The 21123-nt window shown below is 41.5% G+C and overlaps 1 protein-coding gene across 4 annotated transcripts in view; it reads left to right on the top strand.

Moving 5' to 3' along the window:
- cadm1b (cell adhesion molecule 1b) overlaps positions 1-21123 on the top strand; it is a 165354-nt gene that overhangs the window by 100969 nt on the left and 43262 nt on the right. For 3 of the 4 annotated variants that reach the window (XM_085379586.1, XM_085379584.1, XM_085379587.1), the window contains exons 2-3: positions 8161-8181; positions 17000-17146. In XM_085379586.1, coding sequence (XP_085235712.1) covers positions 8161-8181; positions 17000-17146 — 168 coding nt within the window. The remainder of the gene's footprint in view (positions 1-8160; positions 8182-16999; positions 17147-21123) is intronic. The other variant, XM_085379585.1, reaches the window with a different exon arrangement.

The following is a 21123-nucleotide window of genomic DNA, read 5'->3' as shown; positions in this document are numbered from 1 at the left end:
TTTACCTAAAGCTGCATTCAGTCGCAGGCTGTCTGCCTCTTCTAAAAAGGGCTTGTCAACAAACACCAGTGAACTCGAGGCTGACCCTTTTTTGCACAACCCAAAGCTGGCAGCTGATCCCTCTGAAAACCGACTGAATCTCTGAAAGGGGAGCAAGAGATGCATAGCTGGCAAGCATGGAAAGCTTCAAATGATTGATAGCCATTTGTTTTGCCTGCTTAATACAACATAAACTCTCCAGCGATTCATCACCGGAGTGAGGGGTTTTTCACGGTGCCTCTGCAAAGACCACTAAAAATAATTCATTTTCTGCGTGCTACGAGCCAGGCGCTAATGTTAAATATTCATGCGGGTCCAGTCTAAGTGATGTGGCCATTGGCACACAGTTAGAGCACACTCTGTGGAAGGGAGGAAATGTCAAGCTGTGAATAAATGAAAGCAGTGAAGCCGTATATTACCCTGCCATTGTGAATTTACTATAGTTGCCATTTTGTCCAGCCACTTCAAATGGATCTCTTTTATAATCAATACACTCAGTAAAACATCGAACATATTGCCACGTTGGCAAAAATCTCGGCTCGCTGTGTTTGCCCATCCTTTATTCAGTGTTTGTATTTGTTTCCTAATTTGTGCCTCATGAATGTTAACCGAGGGCTTTGTGCTGTTCTTCTTGTAGCAGTGTTCAGTACCGGCAACTAAGCCGACTCTCCTCAAGGATGTCGATGCACTTTGAGCCCATCTTGTCACATTAATCAATATAGCTTGTGCCTATGCAGCTGTTGTGTATCGACTGCCACATCAGTCAGCTGCATTCGTTTTTTGAGATGTTTTCACTGCAAGCTGATATGAGAAGATGTTGTCATGGTTGCACAGAAATTGTTTTGAAACGCTATAGGTCATCTTCTGCCATGATATCAGTAAGCACAGTGGAGGGAAAGGGCAAAATATAATAGAACTTACTGGGTTGAATATCCATTTAGAGAAACTCAATTAGAGAGCATAATGTCCGCTGTGCATCATTTGGATGGAATAGGAAATGCTAAATGGCCTCATATTGACAGACACACTCTCCCTGTATTCATTTTTATCACGTGCACACACATTCGCACGTGCGCGCGCCACTCACATCCACGCACACGTTTCTTTTCTGCACTCTCTGACTAATGAGGCCTGGGGCTGGAGATGGTTCCATCAAGGAACTTCCCCCTCTCTTTCTCCTCTCTCTCTCTCGTTCTCAAACACGCACCTGATTGATAGCAGTGATTTGACTGAGAAAAGGGAAATGGGAAATTGAAAAATGGTGGGAGAAGATTGGAAACAACGTGCTGATTATAAACTCTGTGAGGAAACAAAAGGCTTTCCCTCTGCCTTTTCTCTTAGCTCTGAGGTAGCAGGTGTGTGTCTGACAGGTGCCTGATTGAGGCGCACAAAAGACATTACAACTGCAAACAAATGGACGTATTTAGCGTCCCCGGATGCAGTTAACGTTTTGGGCTGATAGAAGTGATTATGAGTATATGAGCACACGCAGCCGGGGAATGGGCCCAGGTGTTTGGGTGAGTGGAGCAAGAAGGCAGCCATGTTATTGTTGTGATGATAATAATCCATCTATACAATTAATGGTATGCCATCACCAAGGTCATCAGCCTTTGGAGATGTATTTAATATGTCTCACATTGTAATAATAGAGCCTTTCTGCGCTGGCGACACATACACAGGAGGTGTAAGACCGCACAGATTTATCATCATGAGAAAAAAAGAAAAGAAGCGTGAGTGAAAAAGTGAGAACAACAGACGCTGTGTTCCAAATTCGCTGATTTACAAAATAACCTCAGTTACCTCGATGCCATCGCCATTTATTCTGGTCTTTTTATGTTTATGCTCTTTTGTTTCATGATCAAAAAACCCCCAAAACCACAAAAAAACCCAGCACTTTCACAACAGTGGCATAAATTAGCCACTGCTTCCTTTTGGAAAGCCTTTGTGTATTCCATAAATAAGGGAGCATCTTGGCTGAAGCCCCGGTGGTTTAATATTCTCTGAGAGCTTCCAGACAGTGAGTGGTGGTGCAGCAGCTGTCTCTTGACCCTGCCGGACCCCCACTTACCCCTCTGACCAGCTCCTTTCCACTGGGCAGGCTGTGGCGATGACAAGCCTGTCAGAAGCTTCTCCTAATGTCCTAATTACCCCTCACACACACATACACGCAGGCGTGCTTGCACAGATGTACACACATTCCTAGTGAGTAAGCAAATATGCTGGCAGACAAGCTAAAAAGGACGCACTCACGTTCTCACCGTTTCCTGCTTGAGTATTGCTCATGTGAATTTTCCTTGCAAGAGACCGCACATTAGGTGAGGCATTACAGTGTAACCAGAATAGCAGTGGTTCTTCCCCATAAACAGTTCTTGGAGTCTTGATCTGAAACATTTCTTGTTTCTTTTTTTTTTTATCTGGGCACAATCAGAGCGTCGGTTTCTCTACTGTGATAACAAACGTGGCACTCCTGCTGCAACTTTCTTTTAAAAACTGACACCAGGCTGAAAAGAGGTTTCAAAGTGCCTGCTGCCTCTGAGCAGAAAAAAAAGACACCAAAAAGTTGCAGCATCACCCGAAATAGACAACGTGAATGAGATGTGATGTGTCACTTTGCCAGAGGTTAAGCTTTGCTTCGGCTTAGAACACGAGTCTCTTCTCTGGTGCATGGTTTTGGGTGCAGAGCGTAGTGCTGCTGCCGCTGCTGCACTTAAGTCTGTGCTCAGTCAACTAGTCTTGTTAACATAACAGAGTGGATCATTGTGCCTGGTAGGAAAAAAAAGGAAATCATTGTACCTCCCAGCAAAAGCAGTTGCTAAGTGATTCATAGACCCGGATAGTTACTGCATTTGTCACAATCAGCATGACTTAATCGTGTGCTGCTATACCGTTCTCCCTTCCTCATATTGTGCTGATTTGCAATATATCTTTTGAAAAAGTGTTGTTTTGTAATTCTTGTCGGATCACCTTTAGTTTGACAGATCTAAAGCAACCACTGTCTCTTTTATTTTGCTTTTATTTTTGCCACTTTTCTTGGTAACAGGGATTGTGTGGTGCCTATCATGTGAGACCGTGTGGAAGAGCAGCCTGGCATCCACACTCATCAGAAATTTGTTAGCAGCTTTTTTTTAAACACACGCACACACCCCACCCCCTTGTTTTTTGTTTTTTTCTTTATGACACGACTGTAAGACACGAACACTACCGGAGCTGTGCGGAGCTGTCATGAAAGCGGTTGGCTGCTGTTTGCAATTTTTTTTCTCTTTTTTTCTGTCAGCCGCAGAGACATTTTCATGTGTATTGTGAACGACAGCACCCAGTCAGGTACACCGATGATATTATTCACCTTTTATGCTTTCAAAGGCGTTTCTAACACTGACATGTCTTAATTTGAAAATTGCATTCACAAGAACACGCATCTCTGGGAATTTCTGTGCAATTGCAGATGCCCATAGCACTTCACTGAGGGGGGACAGGGCACCGAATTCAATATAGCTACTTTTTTCTTTTTTTATCTGACAGCATTTCTGAAGGATTACCCTTTAATCTCCCAACGCAGAGACTCGCGTCAGCTACATGTGTCTTGCTGGCGCTGCTCACACAATCAAGCAATAGATTGGACCTTTACAAAGCATATCCCATTAACACAGAGCAATTACCCACTTCTGTGGGGATATTTGCAAAATCTCCTTTTTGTTGCGGTTTATCAAGCAGAAACATGCTTTGCATCTCCTGTAAGCCTACCTGATTATAATGTCTCAATTGACTCAGGGGAAATTTAATCTGAATATTCCTGGCCGTGTTTACAGGTGAGCATTTTCTGATATTTCACTGACTGTTTGGGCTGGATTAAGTAGTACCGGAGAGGTGATAATAAAAGAAGTGGGTCAAGTACATAAATGAAATGCAACTTAATTAGTTCTGCCATTTTACAGAGTAGAAAATAGCTCTTTTTTTTTAGTATAACAAGAGCACACAATCTTGAGAGGTCCACTCAGAAGCTTTTTGTAGAGATTTAGGCCATATTATTCAGTCTTAATTGGCGGATGACGTTGGCTCCATTGTCGTAGAGATTAAGCTGCTCGGTAGCTGTTATGATTTCAGCCACGTCAACTTTTAAGTCATCTGCTTGACTAAATGTTATGTAATCCCAACTCAGGTCTGTTTGCTTTTTTTTTTTTAAAGGTTTTTAGGAGTCAATTAATGGCTATTTTCATGACACATTAAGCAGTGAGTAAGCCTAATATTATTTCCTTAGGCTCATAGACTTTTTAGTCTTTGTGTTTTGCAACAACCCATAACTCAAAGAAGTATTTCATAATTTGCAAGGTTGATTTATGCCAAAGGGATGACTCACTTTCCACCCCAAATGGGAAAATAAATCCTTTGTTTTGGTAGATAAGAAAGGTCTCCCACCTGAGAGCTGTTGGCACTGAACTTTTGTCTGAGCACCCACAGACTGTAACTACAGATGGGCTTAGCCACTTTTCACAATGTAGCTGCAAACATTTTTATTTATTTTATTTTATTTTATTTTTTGAGAAGTGATCATAGTTTGGATGAGAGGGTAAAATGCTGAGACAGCAGCTAATGCTTGTTTAATGAGGTGTATCCATATATACTGCTTGGGTGCATCCCACAGTCAGTATCTGCTAATTTATGCTAAGTAATATACAAATAAAAAGTTAAAGACAAGCAGGAGCGCTTTGTTGGTGCTAACGACACAGCAGGCCATAATAATTGAACTAAAACTCCAACCCCACAGGCATGACAGGCTCTGTCATGCCAAGCTGCTAATAATGGATAGCATTATAGCTTAATGTAGCTTAAATAGGTGGGCTGTTAAAACAGTTATACACTATTGGAGATAAATTATCTGAATTTCAGGAGCAGGACCGCACCTCCAAACACGCCCCTTCTGGATCTTATCTATATATGATGACCCAGTTCTACAAGCTGTTCGTTCCCGCTTTCGTGCCCCATCCTCCCTCCCCTTTTTTCAATTCTTTCACTTATTCACTTCTTATTAGTACATGAGGATCTGCCAGGCCTGGCAGCTGCATTGAGAAAATGACAACATGGGCCCAGCTAGTGAATTGTCATGATGTAAAATATTAGCTTTGGGGATTAAAACTGCACTTTTTGTACTGGTTTGAAAGCTGCTATAAAAAAAACCCTGATCACGAGTCTTCGGGGCCTGACTCACCTTTGAACCCTGCATCAAGTGGCCATCAGAGGAACTGCTGCCTTGACATTTGAGTCTTCATTTTTCAGCCCTGGAGTTGCTATATGTATGCACACTATTAGGCCAATAGGCTACCTACAGTACAAACCTGGAATGTCTGCGAATTTGTTTTGCTGTTGATAAATGAATAGATAGGCTTTCAGCTAAAGCATGGAGCGTGCTCAGATGTCATGAAGACGCCGCCAACCATTTCATCTGCAGTTCACAGAAAAAATAAATGGCATATCTGCGGAAACTGAACAAATTGTTTAATAGGGATTTCAAACTAGTTACAACTGATAAGAAAGACTAGAGTAAAGTGTTAGAGACTGGTTTTTGATCTTATTTGTGAGGAAAGCAGAGTTTCTTTCATCAGTTTGCTTTGTGAAAATTCTGACCTCAAGAGTCGCCTGTGTTTATTGGGTCCACTCTGCAGGAGTCCGCTTCTCCATCCGATTTCCTTGAAGAGAAAAAGTTTGAAGCCCACCTCTGATCCTACTAATTAAATGAAAACACAGTGGGCTACCCACAGTAAGACAGCATTACTCCACACACACATGCACTGTCGCAAAGGTAACCAGTGTGGGTGTCTCTATGGGGAACTACACCAAGCTCCAACATCCCACTCTGTTGTGTCCTCTTATGCAGTGCGATCACACACTAGGTTGACATGCAACACGCTTCAGATCATGAGCATAAATAAGCAAGGGATGTTTTACCTGAAAGGAAGAACATTAATTCAAAGGCATCACTCTAGTACTGAGAAGAAATGTTGCCTCATTAGTGTTACCCCACTGCTTTTACCGAGCAGTAGGAAGAGAGAGAGAGAGGCTATGTGCCACTCTTGCCACACAGACATCTTGTCTCCGGAGATCTTAGTTTGCCTCAGTGACTAAAAAACAGCGTGCATTATTATGGATTCACTGGGGTGGCAATGGGTTGAACGTAGACCCCTGAATACTGGTGCACTTAGAGCCTCACTTCGTATAGAAAACATACTGCAGTGCAAGAGTCTGCCCTTTCAAATGCTCACAATGAGCCGGTTTCCAGCAGGAAATGTAGCATCAATGTAGGTGGAGAGTGTGAAATGCTCCACTTTTGTGTTTCTGAACATAATGTTGCTCATTGTGCAGAACGGGAAGATGCGATTTGGATGAAAAGGAAAAGAGGTGAGGCGACAAGGACAGACATTATTTGGAGGACGGTTAGCCTGCCTGCTCTCATCCAGTGTGATTGACATATTGGTGCAATGGGTGCACTCGCACGAATGCCATCACATGCATTTCCCCAGAAATCTGTCTATCAGCACTGTCTAAGCAGAGCGACAGCCATGACATCTAATCACAGGCGAGCTGGCACCTCATAACTTCTACCTGATGTGCTGCAGGTACAGAGGAGAGAAGGGGAGCGCTGCACGACAGCACCCCCGCCACCAAAACACTATTTATAGCCCCTTCAGAGGCCACCAGCAGGAAGTGGATCATACTGAAGGGTTAGGGAAGGTGTCACTACACTATATCACAAGTCTCTGTGTTTAGATATAGGTCTCTCTTGACAAGATTAAACACCGAGATGCCCCGCTATCAGGCCGACGCATTTTTCTGGGTTATAGTCCTGACAAAGTATTGCAGCAAAACGAGGGCAGATATGGTACACATACAAGATGATAATGAGTCATTTACATAATGTTGCTACAACATTATAATTACCTGGCAATTAAAGCAGCTCAAAAGCCTCATTATGGACTGTCCTGAGGACTGGTTGGACTGGGATACATGCAGCGTGCTCATTCAAGCTCAAGTCTATCAACGCCTATTATTCGTGAGTTCTTTTTTTTTTTTTACATCAACTGCCCAGAAGCCTCATTCTGGTGAATTATCACATATAAGCAAGTTTTGGCTGACACGCTGTGTTTTAGATGAAGCAAAGCTTTAAGTTAGTGAGATATCGTTGCGGGCTCCTGGACAACGTTCAAAATTTGTTTCCCATCATGTGTGATTTGTCACTCACATTTTTGTGTCCCGAGGGACTTGCTGACACGTCGAAAATGCACAAAGGAGCCATAACAAGGACATGTGTCATACCTTACACCCTTATTAAGCCAGCAATGACAAGTTAGACAGGCAGTCACTTCACCATACTGTACAGCACGCTTGGCACTGAAGCTCCCATTGCTCACAGCCAGAGTAAAGAAGCACCAAAGTCTGTGTGAAATGTCAATATAATAAAAGATGGTGCGAAATATAAAAATGTAGATGTGCAGCAAGGGGGCAAGAGATTTGTGTGTGTGTGCATGTGTGTGTGTCAGAGTTGTTTATGAATAGCAGACAATGAATGATGGAAGCTCTCCCGAGGGTACAGGCCCTGAGCAATGCTGCAGGGACTTGGGAACGCGCCAGTCTCCCATGCCCTGTGAGATGCCAGTTTGGGTGGGCACCGTTCCGAATGGGTGCTCTCTTCTCCAGGATACACGGCGGGTCCCAGGGGAGCGTCTCCAGGCAGTGGCTGCTCCACAGTGGGGCTGGCTGGAATCTCAATCAGGGACACAAGGGGTAGAAAACAAAGTCCAAATATTCCCTCTGTACCTCTATATTGATGTAACATCGGAAAATAGATGAAGGCAGGAAAATGGCTCATTACGTCGGAATCGCACACACCTGTGTTGTAAAAATGACTCATTATGACGGCTTTTGTATTTGTCTTAATTGGTGGAAAATTACACAAATAGCATATGGAGCTTGAATTTAATGAATTTCAACAAGCCTATTTAAAAATTAAGAATATGCTTTTTGTTACCAGTGGAATATAGCTCCCTGCTTACATCCTGTCTGCTCACAACTTGTCTGTTTTTTTTTCTCCTCTTTTCTCTCCTGCTCTCCTTCTCACCTGTGCTGCAACAGGAGCTGCTGAAACCCTGACAGGTAATCTTTCTTTTTGCTACCTGCTGTTCATTTGGAAGTGCTTGCTTCTGTCTGTGTCTGTTGATTGGCTGTCCATTGCGGTTTGTTCATCTGTGCATATTTACATGAATGGCTGGTTATGTTCATAACGTTTCTTTTCAGGAAGGAGGAGATAGCCGTCGGCTCACAGCTCTGATCCTCTGTTTTTATTTGTAATTCTCAAATCAACATTTCACCACATGTAATGGCTGATTTCGATTTCTTTTCAAGCCACTTGGTTTCCTCTTCAATTTGTCTGTAGTTTTGACACATTCCTGCTCCTAACTATAGAAGTTTTGCTAATCTCCTCCCATTCTGTAGCCTCTCCAAAAGTAGAATCTCAGCAGTAAAAGTGTGAGGAATGAATTTAACAATGTGTTTTTCTCTCTTTCCGAGCTGTAAACAGCAGTATTTTCACATAATTTCCATCCTGTAATAAACTAAATCAGTGCTACTTCCCAGGCTAAGAGCCGTAATTACCTAGTTTGAGGGGTGAGGCTATGAAAAAAAAGACCTGTCACGACAGAATATCCACTAAGGTTATTTTCCCAAGCTGCTCCTTTATCAGAGGATAAGTGTTGCAAGTAAACACTCAAAAAGAGTTAATATGGAATGAAGCATGATATTATAATATTAGTGCCTAAACTTAACCGAATTACTAGTTAACTTATTACTAGTACTAGTACTGGGTTGGCCCACCTTTTGCCTCCAGAACTGCTTTAATAGCATCGTTTGAACAAGGTGCTGGAACAATTCTCAGAGATTTTGGTGAATATCGTCATCGTCTGTTGTTGCAGATTTGTTGGCTGGACAGCAAAAATAATCAGTTAGGCTGTTCCATTAAAATGGTAATCAATTGATGGTGGACCAAAGTGTACCCAGAAAATATCCCTGACATCATTAAACCAACACCAGCAGCCTGAACTGTTGATCCAAGACATGATGGGCCCATTTCAATTTCTGACCCTACCATCTTAATGTCACAGTAAAAACAAAGACTCATCAGACCAAGCAGTGTTCTTTAACTTTGGTGAATGCATACGAACTGATAGGAGTCTGGTCTTCTGCTGCTGCAGCCCATCTGGTTCAAGGTTCAATGTTCAGTCAGTGATCAGTGCTGAGTGTTGTGCATTCAGAGATGCTTCTCTGCATAGACATGTAAACCCTAGAAATCTCTGTGACATTGTGGTTTTTAACCTCCTAAGACCCGAACTCTTTCATGGCATACATTTTTAATTTCTCTTTGATATTTGGCTTTATAGTGTTTGATAGGACACTATAAAATTACAATCGAGTAATGATGTGCAAAACTCTTTATTTGGTGTCTGAACACAGCAGCATTTTGCTTGAGTACAAAAACAAAATGAGAAACAACAATTGTGCCCCTTTGAACAATATGGCTCATTTGAAAGCCATTTGAAAGAGCAAAATTTAGTATTGTGGTCTAGACAACCCAAAATGTGATGTGGACGCCGGTCCTAGAAGGTTAAAATACTCAGGCCAGCATATCTGGCACCAACGATTATACCACATTCAAAGTCACTTGAATTGCCTAAATGTATCGAGTTCCTTCCATGTGATTGGATGGTTATGTGGTGTCATTAAAGAGCAGTTGAACAGGTGTACCTAGTGAAGTAGCTTGTGAGTGTAGTATATGGTGTTTAACCTTTCATGGACCAATACAAAAACAAACAGTGAACACAGTGAGCGTGCAGACCTAGTGAGAATCATTCAAAGGGATTTTTCATATCTTTGCAGTTTTATTCACTTAAAACTCATCTCTAAAGAGCTGCTACCGCTGATGAGTGTGATTTATAAACCCGCTGGAGTCTTTCGTTTCTGTGAGAAAAACAACACTGTAATATTTTAGTTGATAAAAGATGCTTTTTCAGGAAGGACATCCTTTTTTCTAGTTGTGTTGCAGCATCATTATACAAACGGGCACCCTTAGCTTCTAAGAGAGCTTATATTTAGTTAGAAAAAAAACGATGGTCAAATTAGGGGGTACGAATTATTTTTTTGAAGCTTTTCCATGCAGGTCTAGGAGAAATGGCACAGCGCTAATTATACCCTGAGACACAGGCCTTCTTTCTTGTGAACATCCTTAAAACAGCATTTCATCATGAGGATCAGGATTTAATGACTGAGAGGGATAAAGTGCAAAAAGGCAGCATCAGAGAAAGAGAGGGAGAAACTTTTATTGTTAATGACTGTCTATAGTCCTGGTTGTTCCTTGAAAGGACATGACTGCTGCAGACAGCGGTGACTCAAGGGAGAGGAATTGGGGGCTGGCTATCCTGCTTTTTGCTGCCCCTTTCATGTCTTTTGATGTGAAAACAAGAGAGAAAAGTTCAAAGAAAGCGCGAGCTCCATTCAAAAGGTGCCTGTCTCCGAACTTCTGATGGAAGAGCCGACCCCCTAATATTTCCTGATTTCGTCAACTTTTGTAAAAATTGGTCAGGTTTGTGCCGTTTTGCATTTTGAGTACGGCTGATGAACCGAGACTCCGCGCCAGACACTTCATGCCAGATTGTACATCCCCTTGGAGAGCACACAGACTTTTGAAGGTCTGTATTTCCCTCTGACTGTTTCATTCAGTATGTTGTGATGCAGGAACAGGAGGGCAGCCATGTGTAGAGATACAGGCACTTTACTCTCCCAGACAGCTGCTGGAATGAGTGTGAATTTATCAGCCAGTCATCTGTGCCATGCCTCTGCCCACTCCCCCCTACATCCCCACCCACCACCCAGAATTAATGACTGCCTTTCCTCATTTGCACCCAATCATGACTAGGATGCCGAGGCAATTGAAAATGTTTACTTCAATTGCGAAAACCCTCCATGTTCCACAAAGTGGCCTGTTTTTTACTTTGATGGGATTGCTAATCACAGCGACGATATTTATGTGTGTTTTGAATTGGAGATGAGCCTAGGCTAGGATATTGGAGGGGGACCAACCTTGCTTGGGGCTGCTAAACCTTATGGAGAATTTATCTTTTGCGTTCCCTTTCTCTCAGCCCAACAGATTGGGAGCTGAATAACCTTGCTTTGAGGCTGCTGCTCTATGTTGCTGTTGTGACTGCCAAATATATTACTTTTACAGCAATGAAATAAAATAGACATCAAAACACTACACTTTGCTTTTGCCTAAAAACACTATTATGTAGTGTACAGAGGAGCTGCACTGTATTGTTTTCTTTATACTATACTAGAATGCATCCACATTTTAAATCTTCACGTGAGGTCATTTTTGATTTGATGCTCACCATTATCTTGTTTTATTCTATTATTTTAGATGGTAAACAACTAGTGTAGCTAGAAAGTGCCTCTTTCTTCTTATCACTGATTCAGTCGTTCTCATACACCATATTGCTAATGGGTCAGGAGCAAATTATGTGACACTGGAGACTTTAAAAGCTGTGATTAAAGTCTGATATAGGTTTTTTTGTAGACTAATAACATTCTGTGAAACCCATGAGACCAGAATACTGACTTTAAACTAATGCAGCTCATCAGAACAAACCCTGAATTGCCGTCATATTGAATTTTTCCTTCACCTCACAATGAGCCCTGTTTCCTTGAAATTACTTCCTTATTCAAGTAAACTGCACTCTCAAGGGAGGCATCTCCTGGATTCAAATACGTTTGTAGTCAAGTCAACATATCTTTGCCATTTATGTTTTTGTTTTCTTCCCTTTTTCAGGCAACAAATCACATTAGATGGTTGGAACCAACCCTCAGAAACTGAGGAGAAGCTGACATGAGCTCCAGCTTCTTCTTTGAGTAATATTTGTGCCTAATCTAATCTGAAAAGTTAACTTAAAAGAAAAAAGGAGTAGAAATGTCTAAAGGTTACAAGCTGGGGTTAAAGTGGGATTTCACAGGTGTAGCAGTGCAGCTTGGAGAAAAGAAGAATTCAAATAGTCACACTTTTTGTATGCTCTGTGACCAGCTAACCTGTGTTGTAACACCTCACAGCTCGTTATTCTACTGAATGCAGCAACTTATAAGTAGGGCTTACACAAACCTTATGGCTAGATTTCCAATCCCTAGATGCTATACAGCTATTATAGGTAGAATTTGGTGAGTGAATCTAATCCGCATTATTGCCTTAAATGTAAACTAATTGCTACCCTGTATGTAACCAGTCCATTACTGAAGACTTTATCACAATACTGTAAGCTAACCAGGTTAGCCTGCACTAAACTGCCTAGTTTTTAACGCAGTGTTTGAATAACACAGACAAACTATACTTCAAGATATTTCACTAAAACATAATTCAGCAACACACCTTGTGTAGATCCAGTTTATGATTTTAAAAACTCTGCAATGAATTAGGACATTATATGCAAGCTTAACATTGCCAGTGTGTAACATTTCACTTGCTAAGCTGTGCTTACCTTTGAAAATAGTCTCCCGTCTTCTCCTTTCCTCCCCTTCTTACATCTTTATCCATCTCTCTGTGTCACATATTGACATGTTTCCTCACGATTTTACATTTAACTCACAGACACATTTTGTCAGACTGCACAAAATAGTTTGTATGTTCTTTGAGCTGTTTCTAAAGGCACGTTTGAAATTACATAGCACATAAAAACAATGATCCTCCTCAGTAGTTAACCAGATCCTTGAAGTTTTGCGACCGCCACTTTGCATCTGCACCATTAACACATTAAAAGGTACACGTATGTCCATGATGTCGCTGGAAGCAACGCCAGGCTGCAGCACATGAGAAATGAACTCTTGATTCTTCCGACACATGATCCCCTGGTTACAACTCTTCAACATGGTTTTGGTTCATATGTGAGGATGAGGATCAGATTATGCTACTTTTCAGCCTGTTTTTAAACTCGTGCTGTTACGCTATCACAAAAAAAGACTGTTTAATTCTGTGTTTAACCATAAAGCCTGGCTAGCATACCAGTAATGCCCTTGCAGTTAGCTACAATGATAAATCCATTCCTGTCTTTCTGGCTGTCACATAATTTTTCTCCTTAGGTTAACTTTTACAAGGTTTTTATCATTCAATCATCTATCATTGCTTGTATTAGAAATGTAATAAAAGTTCAACATTTGTGGCAGGGGGTTGGGCAGGAGTGTGGAAGGTATTGTCACACTGGTATATAGGGTTGCCAACTCCCTGAAAAATAAATAAGGGACACCTCGTGGCCAGGGCTGGGCAACCCAGTTGTCTTCACCCTTCCCAGTGTGGTAGCTCTTTTTTTGTGTGTGAAATTATTTTTTAACCATTTGACTTGAACTTGATTTAAGCAGATGCATATTCTTTGTGATATGACTATATGTGAAACAAATGATCATTTAGCCATTTATTTTTAGCTCAAAATGACAACATTAACACAGTAAAACAGGTCTCTTTCTTAAACAGAAGCCTGTCATGCTTAACTTTTGAGAATATAAGTAAATCTTTCTTTAAAAGAACTCTGTCCTGCTTAACTTAAAATTATATAAATTAATAGAAAGCAATAGAACAAAAATATTCTTGTAACAGTGCACATATAGTGCATTTAGTACAATTGGCTTCAGCTGAGGTATTATTTCAGCTTTTCTAATGCTAATCAGCTGCTCCTGTTTGTAAACCCGCTTGTTCCCATGATTACGCATCATAACTCATCATCATTATTCATCTATGTATTACTTTTATGTATTAGTCATCTATTTGTTGTAATCATTTATCCTTGCAGTTGTTTATTACACAAAATAAGTTATATTATCACACTTCTGGCCACATAGCGCTGATATCCACTGCACATGCCCATATTAACCTTAACCAGAGGGTTTAAAAAAACAAACCAGTGTTTACATACCATATCTGCTTCTGCCATGCCTGGTGGACAAGAAATTGGTTAAGGGTTCCCCGAGCTTTCACGCCCCTCGTGTTCTTCATGTGCCCATTAGAAGCATGCCTATGGAAAAAGTGCGCCAGCACACAGTGCAGTGCTTTATAGTGCACTTTTCCAGCCAGGTGTTTTCCTTTTCCCATTCCTCCCTGTACTTTTGCAGCCTTTTTTTTTCTTTCTCTGAGCGAACAAACATTGCTGCTCTAATGCTGGGCTTACACTGTGCGATTTTTGGCCCATTTTGAGCCGATTTTTGAGTCGTGCGACCGATTTGGTGATCGGCCCGATTTTGGCCTTCATCGTGCATCGTGTAGTATACGTGGGGTAACGAGAAGCGATTAACACCTCGAGCAGCTCCCGATCATCAATCGCTCGTGAGGGTGTCACCGCAGCTGCTCACGCGCAAACACATAAACGTCGGTGAAAAAGACGGAGCAGCACAGCTGTGCAGCGTGTGATCTGGACACAAGCGATGGAGGCACAACTTGTAGAACTTTGGAAAGCTCATCCGAGCCTTTTCGATGTGGCATCACAAAATTATCACGACCACAACAACCGTGAAAATAGTTGGATTTACACTGTTGCTCAATCACAGCTGCCTTATTAATGTTTTTCATTAGCAATTTAGCAAAGTTGATGGTGGCGGTGTGCGTGTCTGTGTGAGTGAAAGACAGACAGAGAGAGAGAGCGACAGATTTTCTGTTATAACCTTCATTTTATGGAGGCACAGTGTGCCGACCGAGACTTGCACCGCAGTGTCGGCGTTTGTTTCCCTGTTGGCCGGTATTTTCTTCGTAAGCGACCTTTCCTCGACCAATGAGATAAGCGATAATCTGACTTGTCATACTCGAATTGTCATAAGTGTGCTGTCAGCTCATTGGTCACAAAGCAGGAGAGGGGCTGGGAATTATGTTTTCAAACAAAGCGTTAATTCCATTAAAAGTTATAGACTACTTTTGATTCTCACTGTATTACGGGACAAAGTGCGTCCCTTATTAGCTCAATACGGGACGTGAACTTTTGTTTCTAAATACGGGACGATTCCGTTTTTTAAGGGACGGTTGGCAACCCTACTGGTATACAGCCTGCTATAGCAAGCCAGGGATTTTTGTAAGTTTGGCCTACGTTTCAGAACCGTTACACCTCCGTGAACTCGCTTGTCAGGTATTTTGTTGAAGAGAAAATAGGTTTGCGTTCAATTGTAAAGGGGAATATAGTGTAGCTGTTTGAACTTATATTTTAGGGAGCAGGATTGTCACAATATATAGTGTTTATTGATTAATTCACAGTTAACCGTTACACAGTTTTTTCAGGTACCTGGTAGATTGTGGTGATTCCTCTATGGATTCAGCCTGTGGCAGTGTGCACTATTTTGCACTGACTTTAGTCACAGTGTAGGTGGGATCCACACTTTTCTGATCTGCATGTGCACTATCCACTCATTATTTGCTGTGGCTTGTTTTTACACAAGGGAAACTAAAGGTCTAATATATATGTTACATTAAAACATAGATCTCATTTCCATTTTTATATGCATTACAATCCATCAGTCAGAGGTAATGTGCTGAAAAAGATGGGGCTTCAAACCTTTTTTTGCATTTTCTCATGTACTCTCTCATTTACACATTCAGTCATTGTTGTCCTATCTGAGCAGTTATTCTTGGACGTATTCTTAGTCCATGCCTGTTCAGCAGTATTACATGAAATTGTCCTCAACCACATTAGCATGTAGTAAATATTACCTATTTACGATAAACCTTTAATTGACTGTATTGTGTACTTGTTGGACATAATCTGTGGCTGTTTTTACCTATTACCTTCCTTTTGTCCTGAGCCTGAGACCCGGCAGCAGAGTGGAATGAAATGGGTAGTTCATTGCATCAGACAGGTCTGAGGAGCTTTTCTCCACAGGAGGTTAATTTCTTATTGCTTGCCGCATTCACAGAGTTCATTTTGAATCATGTTAGTTTGCCTGTCTATTCCCATTATCACTATCTGAAAATGCAGGCGTTTTTTCCCCCCCTCCACTTTGTAAATGTCAGAATGCAATAGAGGTGTCTGACAACTCGGGCATGCAAATGTGCTTTTGATGTTTTCTTGGGGCTGTGGCTTAGAGTGTTGTTCCTCCGCTGGTGTGAATCTGAAGCATTAAAACGTATTCTCCATTCTTCTTACGCTTTTTTGGCTCCTGCCGGATAAATATAGCACAAGGTGACTTTTGATTCTCTTCCTCTTTCTCTCCAAAGACAGGGGAAACAAAGCAAGGCTTTTTGTGTGTGGGGGGTTTGGTGTGAGGTGTAAGTTACGATGACAAGGTCCAGGGTCTGTCAGTGGCAACAATGCCAGTGTACAGAGAGTGACTCAGATGCTTACAGCACTTTTATTCCTAGAGATACAGAACAGAACCGCTGAGCACACTGAGCACACATTGGTCACATGGAACCTCAGATGGAGGGCTCTGATAAAGCTTAACCATATACAGCATCCAACTCGGCTCATCTCTCCTCTCTCTGTTCTCTCGTGCTCTGTTTAACTCCCCCTCTCTTCTTCACCTCCTCCACCCCACCCATATCTACTACTTGCCACTTTCTTACACTCGTTCTTTGTCTCTTTTTCTTCCTACCCTCTCCTCACTCCCTACCTTCGTGGGCAGCAGAGCTTACAGCCCATCTGGCACTGACTCACAGGGCCCACTCTGAGCTGGGGGAGATCAATAGTGACAAACACTGCACATGGCTCTTATATTAAAAGGATTAGACATGGCTGCAAACAGACAATCTACACGGCCTATTCACGTATCTTTGCACTGTGCGTGTGTTGACATGCAGTCCCTGTTGTTAGAAACATAAATATTTAAGATACTTTAAATATCCAGACAGAGATGCTTGTTCCACATTTCAAATGTATTTTTTGCTTCTGTGTTTTCTGCCTGCGTTGTGAAGTCGAAGGTCAGAATCTGGCAACTGACAACGTGACGGTGATTGAGGGGGAAACGGCCACCATCAGCTGCAGAGTGAGGAACAACGATGACTCCGTCATCCAGCTGCTCAACCCCAACAGACAGACCATTTACTTCAAAGACGTTAGACGTAAGTGCCAGTGTGTCTTGCACACACACACACATACAGACAGACACACACACACACACACACAAGATGTCTTTCTGCTGTGAGTCGTCATCATTCTTCCTTTTTTGAAGAAAAGCATTTGTCAGTTAGCGCCTGTATTGTGTTTGTAAGCATGACGCCTTGAAATGCAAACTTGTGGTCCTTGTTTGCACCAAGGACCATGAGTTCAAACAATTGATGGAAATAGAAGAAATCCAATTTCTTTTAATCCTGAGTACCAGATACCAAGAATATTTGTACTGTCAGTTTTAGAGAATCTTTTTTTTTATGTTTATGACTTTTATACAGTAGTTTGGCACTGGTAAGATAAGCCTGGTCACTCTTGGCATACTCCCGCTGGTATAAATACTTTCAGGATTTTGATAGTTATGCACAGTATCTGGGCTTTTCGGGGTTGACATCTAGTAAACAAACAAAATAGATTACTTCTACTACTACTATTACTCTTTTATTTTGGTCATTTTAAATCATAGCTGCTGAAAGCTGGAGTGTGTTGATGTGAGGACCCAAATGCAAGGACACAGAGAGGCAGAGTTTAAAACAAGAAGTGACTGACAGAAATTCAATAAACATAATCCATGAAAAAGCCCAAAGGGAAAAATAAACAGAAATCCCAAACAGGTATGAGATAAATCCAGAAACACTGGGCGATAACTAGGAATTAAAGACAAACAGGGACTCGGAGTTAGGAGTAAATGATATAACACAACAGAGGACGAAAAAAGACTGAGTTCATTTATACAGACAGGTGCACTGAGGGGTGACCAAAGAAAGTGGAAACAACAGGGGAACAAGAGACAGCTGAACTAAACCTAGATAAGAACAGAACAGATTAAAACACAGTATAAAACAAATGGGGAGACCAAAACCACAAGTAGCCAAAAACAAACAAACAATACTACTAGATATCAAAACCAAAGCAAACAATAATCAAACACAGAACAAAGCAATTTGAAAAACTGGAACTTTACTCAAAAGTCTTCCGACTCAAAGACACGCGTTCATGATAATAATATGACCCTGTGATAATAGTCCAGGATACGGTGCTCCCACTTCCTGGAATAATCTGCAGAAGGAGTTGAAATTGTCAGAAGTGGTTACCTTGGGGGAGTTTAAGTCAAATTTTAGAAGAACAAGAGAATACCTCTTTTAGTCAGTGCGACTGTTTTTAATGTCGCTCTTAATGACCAGATATCATATATTGTTTTTCACATGTTTGTGTGGAAAATTGCATTTGTTTTAAATTGTTATGTCATTATGTGGCGTATGCGTGTTTGGCTTTTGCTGATTTTTACCTGGATAAATAAAGGAATAATAAAATAATAACACATATGTTAAATGGCCTGCATTTGTATAGCACTTTTCTAGTCCCTAAGGACCCCAAAGCGCTTCACACTACATTCAGTCATTCACCCATTCACACACTGGTGATGGCAGCTACACTGTAGCCACAGCTGCCCTGGGGCGCACTGACAGAGGCGAGGCTGCCTGACACTGGCGCCACCGGGCCCTCTGACCACCACCAGTAGGCAAACATGGGGTTAGTATCTTGCCCAAGGATATTTGGCATGCAGCCAGGAGGCAGCCTGGGATCAAACCACCGACCTTCTGATTAGTGGCTGACCTACTCTGCCACCTGAGCTACAGCCACCCCCTATTCAATTTATCCTAATCGTATTAATAATAAGCAAACTAAGGTTATAATAATGGCTCTTCTTCCAGAAGACTATGGTGCAAGAATCTGTCAGGGTATAATTTAATGTGCAATGTGTGTATTAGTTTCCATGTTAAATACCCACTTTCAAACTTCAACAACAAAAACTGTAACCTATTAAGAATCTTTTCCTCACTGTCAAGTGGAATAATTTATAATCTATTGCAAAAAAACCCAAAAAAATTCTATTGAAAGTTACAAAATTTACCTCCACTTGTCATGGGCTGGGTCTGTGACCCGGTGTTTGAGTTCTTATATATTTTGGTATTCATTTGTGCCCTAGTTTAGTTAATCTAGTTAATTTCGAGGTTGCTGTTTAGTCCTTTGTTTCTTAGTTGTTTATGTCATCTCCTCCTGTATTCAGTCTCCCTGGTCCGTGCGTCTACCTGTCATGCGTCATGTCTGTGTGGTTATGTTCAGTTCAGGTCACGTCTAATCCCCATGTTTCCTGTTTTACTTTGAAAGTCTGTGTCTAATGTCAGTGTATGTAGTTTCACTTTCCCTGTCCTGTCATTAGGTTCATGTGTATCAGCTGTTCCCCCTCATGTGTTTCCACTTCCCTTGATCATCCCTTATGTGTATTTAGTCTTTGTGTTTCATTCAGTCTGTGTCGCGTCATCTGTTCCCACCCTCCATGTTTTCACAGCCAGTCTTTGCAGTCATCGTCATAGTTCTCCGAGTCTCCATAATTTATCACAGTATTAGTTTCCCAGTTAAGTTATAGTTTAGTCACGGTATTTCTGCTTTGTTTGAACTCTGTGTCATCAGCCATAATAAAGGCTCGCTTTCAGTTTAAGTTCACTCCCGTCTACTCACTTGTGTTCGCACCTGGGTCCACCACACACACCACCGCACGGCCTCCGTCCACAGACCGTGACACCACTTAAGCAGAGCAGAGATGTTTAGCTGTCTTTCTTTAATGTTACTCAGATGTGACAGCCTGAAATGATCCTGTGCATTTCTCACCGATATTTTATTTTTTAGTCAATTGTCAAAGAACACAATAAACAGAGTAATCATAAACAGCCTATTCCTGCAGCATAGTGGAACATCATATTTCTCCTCATTAGCTTGTCCACAACATCTCGTCTACACTCTCGTCTAGACTTTTTGCTTATTTTGCTTATTTTGTGCGATTGTTGCACGTAAAGAGCTGCAACAATTGTAAACACATCCCGTTCAAAGGAATTGTCCTGTGTTTGGCATTACTGTGAAGATATCAGATATCACTAGAACATCAGCTCCAGCTTTTTGTCAGATTTTCTGTCCAAACATGATTCCATCTGTCCTTGACTTTCTGGCTCTTTTACACAAGTCATTAGGCTAAGAATACTGCAAGATTGATATGAGATAATTAACAATGCTACCATAATGGGAATACTTTTGTGTCCTTGTCACTGTTCGATTTTACGATAATCTCTTAGATTAGGATATTGAACATTATGATTATGCATGAGCATATGGGCTACTTCTACTCCGAACTGAGTTTTTGTCTCTGCTTTTTTTTTTTAAAACTTGTTTATATCTGGGATCTGAGCCAAGATTCAAGGTGAACGAGGAACACCCTTCATTTCGGTCTATATTGCATCCCAGCTGTTTCACAAGTCTAGGTAGTGAGACGTGTGTTCCATTTTCCACTAGCGAAGAGCATCGGGGGAGTTTGAGTACACATCTTTGTCATATTTGTACAAAATGCCTAAAGCTGTCTCACAATATGGCAGAGAAGAATGGACTGTAAAATAGCAAAGATCATGTTGTGCTCTACACCTAAAAAAATATTTATTTTGACACCAAAGAGCAGATAGAAAAGCAACAGTGAATAATTCACTGTTACATCACAGAGACAATCAAATTTAGATCAGCACTGCTAAGGAAATCTTTCCATGATGTTAAGACAACATTTTCCTCTTCGTGCTTTGTCGAGGCGCTCCAAGCGGGCCTATAAACGTGGCATTTTCTCCGCCTAACTCAATGCAGTGCCGCCTTCAATTACAAAAAACAAGCAGTTTTGTTTATCCACGATTAGATCTGAGTATATGTTTGGCTGGAGTGTTTCTGGTCCGCCGCTGCATATTTGTGCTTCTGGTAATGGGGTTTAGTGAACCCCATAGCAGCGCTATTCTAGGCTCTGTTCCTAAAGGACTGCTGGTTCTGCTGGGACCCCCCTCGGCCAGTGGCATTGTTACCTGTCAACGGGGCCGCCTGACACAGTGGCAGATCTTTG

This window comes from Rhamphochromis longiceps, linkage group LG14 (assembly GCF_057381845.1).
Source record: "Rhamphochromis longiceps isolate RC_006_pf linkage group LG14, R_longiceps_female_GT1.1, whole genome shotgun sequence".
Lineage (NCBI taxonomy): Eukaryota > Metazoa > Chordata > Actinopteri > Cichliformes > Cichlidae > Rhamphochromis > Rhamphochromis longiceps.
The sequence above is the reverse complement of the archived record's forward strand: the minus strand, read 5'-3'. Positions and strand labels throughout refer to the sequence as shown.